The sequence below is a fragment of the Chrysemys picta genome, unplaced genomic scaffold (genome assembly GCF_011386835.1).
Source record: "Chrysemys picta bellii isolate R12L10 unplaced genomic scaffold, ASM1138683v2 scaf20, whole genome shotgun sequence".
Taxonomy (NCBI): Eukaryota; Metazoa; Chordata; order Testudines; family Emydidae; genus Chrysemys; species Chrysemys picta.
Window position 1 is genome coordinate 240,375 of NW_027052727.1, and position 10,189 is coordinate 250,563.

General features: G+C 55.3%; 1 protein-coding gene across 3 annotated transcripts; it reads right to left on the reverse strand.

The window, feature by feature from the left end:
* Positions 1-823: 823 nt before the first annotated feature.
* Positions 824-9,683, reverse strand: LOC135977730 (fibrinogen-like protein 1-like protein). Of its 3 annotated transcripts, XM_065578993.1 has the most exons (3): positions 9,383-9,677; positions 6,838-6,956; positions 824-5,486 (listed from the first exon to the last, which is right to left on the reverse strand). In XM_065578993.1, exon 3 carries the CDS (start codon positions 5,386-5,388, stop codon positions 4,807-4,809), a length of 582 nt encoding a protein of 193 aa, XP_065435065.1. In that variant the 5' UTR covers positions 5,389-5,486; positions 6,838-6,956; positions 9,383-9,677; the 3' UTR covers positions 824-4,806. The 3 variants fall into 3 exon arrangements, with proteins under 3 accessions (XP_065435065.1, XP_065435064.1, XP_065435067.1); XM_065578992.1 differs by lacking the exon at positions 6,838-6,956 and having other exon boundaries at positions 9,383-9,683; XM_065578995.1 differs by lacking the exon at positions 9,383-9,677 and having other exon boundaries at positions 6,838-7,249.
* Between the last annotated feature and the right edge of the window lie 506 nt (positions 9,684-10,189).

The following is a 10,189-nucleotide window of genomic DNA, read 5'->3' on the forward strand; positions in this document are numbered from 1 at the left end:
ATGAGAACCACAATAGGCCAGAGCAAAACGCTGCGTTAGAAATCGGAGCTCAGGCTGCCAAACGAACGATAGCTGACAGACAGGAGATGCGGGTATTAAGGTTGTGCCTTCAGCCAGCAACTGGTGTTCATCCGTTTGCACCACACACACACCTGTAGCCAGGGCCACTATTTCCTTGTCTGTCTGCCTGTTTAGCGTCTCTCGGTCCTTACTGTGCCCATCACCGTGGTGTCTGAGTGGCAAACCAAGGGTTTGACGTGTGCATATGAAACTGCCTGACTGGAAGGACGTGGTTTGGTGTGGATCAGTGACTGCTGGGGCGATTGGTGGCAGAAGGCTCTGAGGGCCTGGCTCATTCCGACCTGGCTCATTCCAATGGCTTCTACAGCTGAGAGCAGCCCAGTCTCCTGCCTGGGTCCGACGCAAACCAGGAAGTACAGGACCACGGTTAACAAGAGCAGCTCAAAAGATCATTTTCGCTGAGCCCAGCCCTGCACAGATTTCCAGCTTAGGTTTGCATTTTCAGCAAAAGTTCTTCTTGATTATTTTCTCCCAAACCCCTTCTGCCTCCATAATAGCCAGCCACCCCGTCAGTCGCATCCTGGGGCGCTCCAGGGACAGCGTGTGTGCGTGTATGTGTACGTCTGTATACATCTGTATGTGTACATGTGCGTATGTATGTGTGTACGTGTATGTGCACATGAGAGTGTGCACATGTGAGTGTGCGTGTGTATGTGTGTACATGTACCCCAGTCAGATCTATACATCTGGATTTCCTTTGAAAGAATTTTCAAATTGAGCTGATCAAGTGCAATGGCAAAGCACCCAATTCCTCTGCCCCCCAACTGCCTTCGCTGCTTTAACGTACAACCTGCTCCGCTGGCACCTCTGACTCCTGAAAGCCCTAACGCTCCAGGGGAGCAAGCCGTGCCCTGCCCTGCCCTGGCTGCCCCGGGTGTTACCTCGGAGGGAATCGTTCCAGATTCCAATGGGTGGCAGGTCCAGGGAAGAGCCTTATCTGGGGGAGGCTGTACCAGACCCGCCCGACCCAGGCAGGCTCCCAGGTACTCTCTGCTCGGGGCTGATAAGGCTCCTTAGCAGTTTCTCTCCAAACAAATTCCAGTTCAAGACACCTGAGAGCTCCACAGCAGGGCAGCATCCCCAGAGCGCAGCAGGTTGGGGGTTAGGGGGAGCAGTCGGTAGCAGCACCTGCCCCTCGTACGGCAGGAGCGAGAAGTGCCAGCCACGTGCTGCCTCCATCCCCAGAGGCCAGGTGAGAGTGAATTCCCACATCCCCGCACGATTGGTTCCGTCACTCTTCTACACTTACATGGATTTCCAGTGTCAATGTTTCTAACATCAGCTTTGCCAACTCTCCTTACACCTTTGTCTGCTAGAGCAAAAACCTGAAATGCAGCTACCTCCTCCTGCTGGGTGACTAGAGACCTTAATGACAGAGCTCGGAACTGCTTAGTCAAGCTGACTAGCTGCAGCCAGTCGGGTTGCCTGCTTGAAGGTGTGCTGGCCAGGCCACAAGTCATTTCTGTGCCTCTTCCCTGCTCCTTCTCAGCATTTGAACATCATTTTGACTAGTGTGAACAAGAGTCTATACTGGGGAGAGCCCAGGGTGAGAGAGTCACTAGACTCTTGTCAAGGCTGCTTCCCCACTCTGAACTTTAGGGTACAAATGTGGGGGCCTGCATGAAAACTGCTAAGCTTAACTACCAGCTTAGATCTGGTCCACTGCCACCATTCCCAAGTGGATTCCCTTCCTTGGGAAGCCTTGAGAAACTTTTCACCAATTCCCTGGTGAATACAGATCCAACCCCCTTGGATCTAAAAACAAGGAGAAATTAACCATCCCCCTCCTTCCTCTCACCAACTCCTGGTGGATCAAGATCCAAACCCCTTGGATCCTAAAACAAGGAGAAATCAATCAGGTTCTTAAAAAGAAGGCTTTTAATTAAAGAAAAAAGGTAAAAAACATCTCTGTAAAATCAGGATGGAAAATAACTTTACAGGGTAATCAAACTTAAAGAGCAATAGGCCAGAGCAAAACGCTGTGTTAGAAATCGGATTCAAAGTACAGCAAACAGAGGTAAACACTCTAGTAAAAGGTACATTTACATGTTGAGAAAACAAAGTAAAAACTAACACACCTTGCCTGGCTGTTTACTTACAAGTTTGAAATCTGAGAGACTTGTTCAGAAAGATGTGGAGAACCTGGATTGATGTCTGGTCCCTCTCAGTCCCAAGAGCGAATGACTTCCCAAACAAAGAGCACAAACAAAAGCCTTCCCCCCACCAAGATTTGAAAGTATCTTGTCCCCTTATTGGTCCTTTGGGTCAGGTGTCAGCCAGGTTATCCGAGCTTCTTAACCCTTTACAGGTAAAAGGATTTTGGAGTCTCTGGCCAGGAGGGATTTTATAGTACTGTACACAGGACAGCTGTTACCCTTCCCTTTATAGTTATGACAACTCTGGTTATACAGTGCTCTGTATACATCTGTGAAGCAGGAGTGATGAAACCCCAGTCACAGACGGGGTCCAGCCCCAGAGAGCGCCAGCCTGGCCCTGGGGGGTGGGGGTGGGAGGGCGACATGGAGAGCAGTTTGGTCCTATGGAGGGCACTGCTGCCAGGTGGCTCATGGGGAGGGGCGGGGGTGGGCTGTGGCGTATGAAGAGTTCAGGTTGTTTTGGAAGGGGAGGGGTAGCCATGTTCAGGGGGGAGTTGGGGTGTGGGTGGGACCCCAAGTTGGGGGGAATGGTGCAGGGGAACCCTGGGTTTGGCAGGGAGCCCCCAGTCAGCAAAACGGCTGAGCGAGCTGGCTGCCCGGGACAGGCTGAGGATGTCCCCGCTTGCAGCGTCATGCTCCAGCCCGGCGAGGGATGGCTGGCTGGGGAGGGCACCAAGCGCAGCCTGCAATGAGCAGACTGGGGGTGGGGGTGGCTCCCAGCATGGACAGCGGAGATGGGAGGCGGGAAGGGGAGAGGTCAGTGCCCTGGGCAGGGGGATCCCCCGCTCCGCCACTGCAAAACAGCTCACCTCACCACCCCCCTCACCACCCCACCTCACCACCAGCAACCGAGATGGAGGGGACAGCTCAGTGCACGGGGGGGTGAGGGGTCCCTGATACTCCCAACTGCAAAATAGCAACCCCCTCCCACACCTGTCTGCACCCCAGATGCTGAGGAGGGAGGAGGAATCCTTCCAGCTGCACCTCAGCGGCTCCCAGCTTCCCTCCCCCTGAAAACATCCCTCTTTCCAAACCTGCTCCCCAAACTCCCCCCTACGCACGCTCTCCATGCAGGCTCTGTCAGGAAGGCCAATTAGACAGGGCCTTGTGTCCTGGGGATGCACTGAAGGGCCATGGTCAGGAGGGGACTGGAAAGATGCAGTTTTGGGGGGGGGGGGCAATGCCCCTTCACATTCCCCCCCATCTTCACCCTGCCAGTGGACCAGCCAGGACTACGTCATGGCCCATCTTTGGGCTACAGCCCACGATTTGGAAGCCCTGCCTGAGGGTGAACTTCATCAGGCCCAGCTGACTTGTTCTTTAGCCTGTTCTTTCCCTGTTCGGGGGGGGGGGGTGCTCCTGCCCCTGGCTGTTAGCATTTATGGTGTTCAGCATGTGCTCACAATGAACTTTGATTGAAGTGACTGAAGCCAAACAGGCAGGAAATGCTCAGAGATGCTCAGAGGACGTCAGCCTGACAGATAAATACACTGCTAGGAGCTGGATTATACCATGTGATGGGTGGAGTTAAAATCTCATTGACACAGCTGTGAGGATGCACTCTTCATTTAAGACAGCTGGAAGCAACAGGTAAGGGGGCCTCGTGTAGAACAAGCCATGATGGCGTGTGCCCAGAAACTAGCCCCAGGTGGGCAGAGGATGCCACCGAGTATTGTTCTGAGCTGGTGCGTGTGTGACAGAGACAAGCCGGGCAGTGCAGCCAGGACACGGAGGCAGAGCAGGAAAGCCGAGCAGAGCCTGTGAGCATGGTGTGATCTTGGGAGGAGCATAGAGAGCTTTTGGGCCAGGTGCTGGCTAAAGAGGCTTGGAGCTGAGAGCAGGGAGGCTAATCCCTGCTGTTGGTTCCTGCTGTTTTTGGAGAAGCAGGACTCTGTATGTTCCTTGTCAATAAACAAGACATCAAACAATTACCAGACTCCATTGCCAATTTCTGCTCCCCACTGGAACATCCCCAGGGCCCCAAACTTTGACTAGCCCCTTGGGTTGAAGAGGGACACCAATATCTTTATTGTGTGGTTTCGTTGCACGTCTATCTAATCTCAGTGGTTCATCAGCAACTAATTACTGTTGCAATGTTTTCTCATGTAATAACCATATTTATTAAAAACACAGAGGCCAGGTTTTTGAACCTAAACTCACCACTGCTAATACATGCAGAATTCAGATGTAAAGTCCTGGCTTTGAGTCATCCCCCATTGAAACGCTCAATGACAGTTGCTAGAAATCCAGTGTCATGATTCATTGATCACTAATGCCAAGGGGCAGTGGCAGGGCTGGGAGAAGCAGAGGTTAATGTGGGTCTAAAGTCGTAGTGAGTGACATGGCTTCCAGCGAGGCAGAGTGGAAGCGGGGGTCCAGTTATACACACCAATCACGCTTTTCGTGTCATTCGAACGCACCGGCGGGGTCGGCTCTCAGCATTTATTCCAGGGGATTTACCATGCAGAAGCCAACAGGAAGGGAGTGAGCAGAGTAGAGGCATTGCAGGGACTGCACTGATTAGGTGGGGGCTGGCGCGCCGTGTCTGATCTAATATTGTCTCCCCTTCTCAGCGGCGCCGGCTCCCAAGGAGGATGGGCTCCTCCTGCCGGACCCAGCACACGTCTGTTGGCTTAACCAGGATGAGGGAAGACCTGCACTCCCCACTCTTACAGAACCCTGCCCAGTAGATGTAGCCTTTCCCATTGAGCAGGACGTTCTGACACTTGTCGTACCACCAGCCTCCATAGCTACTTGCGCAATTCCCACTGGACTGGTCCTGATCCTTGTCAGTCGTGCTGAACTTCATGTTGTCGTGTATGCCCCCCAGGCCGGAGTGGTAGGTGGTGAGATAGTCCTCACCGTCCCCAGAGTACCTGCCCAGCCTCAGCGGGTACCCACTGGGCTCATCCTCGACACTGAAGATGTCGTACTCTGCGTAGCGGGTGTTGTTGGATTTGTCCTCCACAACAAAGCGGACCTTGTAGATGTTCTGCCGCGTGAGCAGGGACAGGTACTCGTTGCCCAGCCAGTAATCCTGCTGCACGTTCCCAAAGCCGTACTTGTAGGTGCTCCAGGACTCCTTCCAGGTGATCTCTGTGTTGTAAGAATTTCTCTGCACAACGGTCCAGCCTTTGCCTTCGGTGTCCATGTCACACCACACCACTCGAGGGGGAGAGCCTGCCGGCTGGATGACATGGACCCCGCTGGGGCTGTCCCTGGGAATGTTGCTGCAGTCTTTGGGGAACCCTGAAATGCCACGAACATCAGGTTAAGGGGGCGGGAGGGAGGGGGGGAGAGAGCGCGCGCTAGCTAGCTCAATCAAATCAGCCTGGGGTAACTGGAGGCTGGGTTTTTAGAGTCAGGTCCTGTGTATTTCACAATACTACAGCCACAGAATCCGGCTCCAGATCTTACACTTTCATTTTACCAATAAAATAAAATAAGAATAGTTTCTTGCTCTGCTGGTTTTGAAGAAACCTTGAAGAGATGAATCAAGTGTAAACCAAGGCTCTGTATCCTTCCTGAGTCCGTACTGCTGAAGAAATCGTTTGGGGAGGGTGGGGGAGACGCTGCCAGATCCATCTCAGCGAATGTCAATTATGAAACCCATCGGTGACAATTTAAATGGGAGTTTTCAAAGAGCCTAAGGGAGTTTGACACCCGACTGTGATTGGAATTCAGTGGGATTTAGGCACCCAACTCCCTGTGGCGCCTTTGAAAATTCCAGACATCCTATCGAAGGGCTTGTCTTTGGGGCGGAAATTGTTCCGAACTATCCTGGTAGAATGAGAGCACTGTGATTATACTGCCCCTCCCCTCCGCAGGGTCCTCCCTCGAGCCTGAGCCCCCCAGCTCCCCTACCCCCCTGACAATCCCCCTGTGTGCCCCTCCCCCATAGCTGAGCCGAGGGGGAGGAGCTGCTGAGCACTGCGGGGGCAGGGGCTCAGGGCCACCTCTGGAGCTGGCTCGGCCCCTGGCCGGCCTGGGCAAGCCCCTGAGCAGCTCCCAGAGCCGCTGGAGGTGTGGGGAGAAGGGAATGAAAACCCCTGACAAGGAGGAACTGGCTCTCCCTGCTGCCTGGACTCTGGAGGCAAGGCTTCTAGGCATTAGCGAGAGATCCCCAGCTGTTAGCCGGGGCTAGCCCTAGAATAGGAGTTGGTGAGATGGAAGGGTAGAACTCCCAGCCAATTTGGGGGGGGTGCCTGGTTCCCACACGCTGCCCTGCGGTTGGCACCAGCGCTCTTCAGTCACTGCCGGGGGCTTGGCAGCCGTTACCGGAGAAAGGGATAACGAAGCTGTGGAAAGCAAACAGCCAGTCGAGCAGCACCTCCCCCACCCCGGCTGGCCCATTCCCAGGCGCTGGAAGCCTGCGAATGGGAGTAGTGGGCTCACTAGCGCAGGCCGGCCTTGCGATCCCTTCGGAGAACTCAGCGTTTCTTTGGGCCCAGCGCTGGCGGGGGGGCGGGAAGGTGCATTCAGTGGATAAGTGGATCTAGGGGTGACCCCAGCATGGGGGAGAGGAGCAGAATCAGGCCCACGATGCCCTGATCTCGGATATGGCAGATGATAGAAGCTCTCTGACGGGTTCTCTACTCACCCCTCTCTACTCACCCACCTTCTTGTGGGCCAGGGTCACGTTGCCCTGCACGGGGGCTACGCAAAGGAGCGCCATCATGGACAGCGCAGACAGAAGCAGGAGAGAGCTGGACTGGAACCCTGCAGGGGACAGAAACCGCTGGACATGAGACCAGGAGAGAGTTTCACAAGTGCCTAAATCCCACTAGACGTCACTGGGATTTAGGCACTTAAGTGACTTAGCCACTCTTGAAAATGTTACCCTTAGACGCTAAGGCCAGAGTTTTCAGAGGGCTCAACTACTGGGCCAGATTTTCAGAAGAGCTCAGCTCCCAGGTAGGCACCGCAGGACATGGCTGGATGTTCAAAGGGGGTCAGCATGGCGGGGGTTGGCCCAAGTCTCTGGAGACGGGGTGAAGCCCACCATTCACCTCTCCCCCGGCCCGGCCACTGTCTCCGTCTCTGCAGCCGGCCCGATTAGCACACAGCTGGGACCCAGCTGCAGGGTAAAAACCATTCAAAGATTGCGGCTCCGATGGCCTGGCTCCCGGGTCCCGGGCGGGTCAGGGCCGGCTGGAGCGCTCCCTGTGGTGGGGAAGGAGCTGCCTCCTCTCTCCCCGCGCTGCACCGCTGCAAGGGGAGTGCTGCTCGGAGCAACCCCCTCTGTCCCAGCTCCCCCCGTCCACAGTCACTGCCACCAGCCGGAGGGCAGTGCCCGCTCACCCACACAGAGACAGCAGCTGGGCAGCCTCCGGCAGGGCTCTGCCCCCCTCAGATGAGCACCAGGTGAGAGGGGCCCAGGGCACAGAGCTGCTGTGTGCCCCACGCCAGGCATGCTGCCCCCTGCACTGCAGCCCAGCAGCCCAGAGGGGGACACGCTGCTGACACTGCAGCTGTTCTGTGGGCCCAGCTCAGGCCAGGCTTAAAGTGGGCAGAGTCGCCAGGGGCCACAGTCCTGGCCAAAAAGAGTTCAAAATGGAGCCAGGTCGCTGAGGGGTGCACTGTAAGCGCTGCCCTAGCAAGGGCATGGCCATTTATTTCAGCCGGGATTAACATAGACACCCCTCCCCCGCCCCACACATGCTTTTCCCAGGCCACCTTCAGCACTCAGCGCAGGGATTCACAATGACCTTGCCGGGATCAGCAGCCCAGAGCAATCCAGACTCTTGGACAGAAACCGGCTCATTCACCCCCCGCCCCCCCCAGGTATATCTATCCCGGCCCTGGTATTACATCTTGTGTAGCTACAGCCCACAGAACGCAGAGCACGGCATATGCAGCCCCCAGTGGTAAATAGGTTGTGTGTGTGTGTCAAACCAGAACCGGCTAAAGCCGCACTGGAGTCCGGCACCGTGCTTTCTGTCAGCCATCATTGTATTCATGTGGTGTTGCAAAGTTAGAAAGTCCACAACTAACCCCACAAGTGACCGTGATACAAACGTGCAAATGAATTAGAGAGAGAGAGAGAGAACACCGTGTAAACGACACACCGAAACACACTGTCGCAATGGAAACACTTTGCCCAGACATGATCCCCAGACAGATTTCATTGGAAACATCTTCTTTTTGGAGCTGCCTGGACCCCAAATTCTTCAGACAATGTCACAGCCCAAGTAACTGTGACACGCTGCCAGCAATCTCAGGTATCCTTGTGAGAGAGAGGAGAGAGGCATAACCCCATGGCAGGCAAAGGGTTAACGCTTTAAAGGAGAAGGATTTCAGTGAGTCTGACAAGCCAGAACTACAATGTTTGGAACTGAAGTGAAATAACAATCTGGAGTCACTCATCCTTGAAAACATGCCTCCCCTTCTCCTGACGCCCCAGAGGAGAGGGGACGCTGCCAGCTAGCAGCCGTTCACACACTGTAGTAGTCTAAGACACAGAGGGCCTGAGTTCGACCTGTGACCTTGGAAAACTCATTACACTGCACCATACCTCAGTTTCCCCATTTTTAAAACATGGCTTATGCTAGTTCCTTTGTGTTCTAAAGTACTTTGGCCCCAATGCCCAAAGGAACCTGGGGCAGGGAGGGAGGATTCCTGCCTAGGGTCCAGCAGAGCGCTGGGCAGGGGATCTCCACCAGGCTCCTGGTACCCCATGGCCCCGGGGGCACTCTTTACCCACCAGGAGGCACTGCCAGACTCCTAGCTAGCCAGGCTCATGCTGCAGCATGCACTTGCTGGGGGAAATGCTGCTCCGTTTCAAAGGAAAAGCAGCATGTACCTCACTGCGCCCCCATCCCTTGTGCCTTGGCCAGGCGGGGTCGGGAAAGCAGAGGATGCACCAGGGCTCCCCTCCCCCTTGTGCACCTGCCCGGGCTGAGGGGCGGCACTGAGAGGAGTGCAGGCTGCCCCTCTCTATGCGGTAGTTACTGCGTCTGTCTGGGCACGTTCCTTTCTGTGCCCGGGCACTCAGGGCACATGGTGTCCCACAGGGGCCACATAGCATGCCTGCCACTGCACCTCCCCCACGTGCCCACACCGCCTGGGGCTGTGGTGCCCACCACCAGGCTCTGGCCCTACATCTCCAGGCTGTGTGAAATACTGGGCATTTCAATAAAACTCACCCATCCCGACACTGCAGCTGAGCGGGCGAGTTAGCACCCTGAAGCGTCCCACTTCTACATCAGAAACCAGAGCCGGGGCTCCATGCCTTTATGGGGAAAGCGCCACTCCACACCCAGCTTATCTTGCTTTCTCAACCGCTGGCCTCAAGCCTGGCCTGTGGGCAGGGAGGGAGCCCCCTCCGGAACGTCTGCCCAGCCTTTATTTACCGCAGATACCAGATTTCTTGGGCTCCCTCCCTCCTCCCCGAGAATGCCAACGTTTCTGAAGCCGGGCAGGTGTGAGCCAGGGATTTAATTTCTCAGTGGGACTCTGCGGCATTACCGTATCATCGGCCTTCCAGACGAAGGACGCACTAAATGGAGAGGATCAAGCCAGAGGAGATGGCAGGAACGGGGGTTGTGCAGAACGCGATGGGGGTGTAACACTTGTGCCAGGTGGTATTGGCAGTGACAAGGACGAGAATCAGGATCTCGGGGTTCCTCTTAGCATTGCAAAGCAGAACCAGCTGGAGCGCCCCTCCCAGAAATCTGGGAAACTGACCAGCACGCCCCTAACAGGCAGCTGTTCCCCCGTCGCGAGCGCTGAGTCTGAGACTAACACACGAGAACTTTTATTTAGAGGAGAAAGAAACGCAGCATGAACTGGGGAAACCACCACAAGAGTGACTCAGCAGTATGTGAACTGTGAGTGAAACGCCCGCCCTACAATCTATTGGGCAGCAGCCTCTTGCCTCAGTTTCCCAGCTTGGGGTGAGAGAGTCCAATGGACGAATGTCCCTTTGGCACACCCCTCCCATTTTCCCTCTG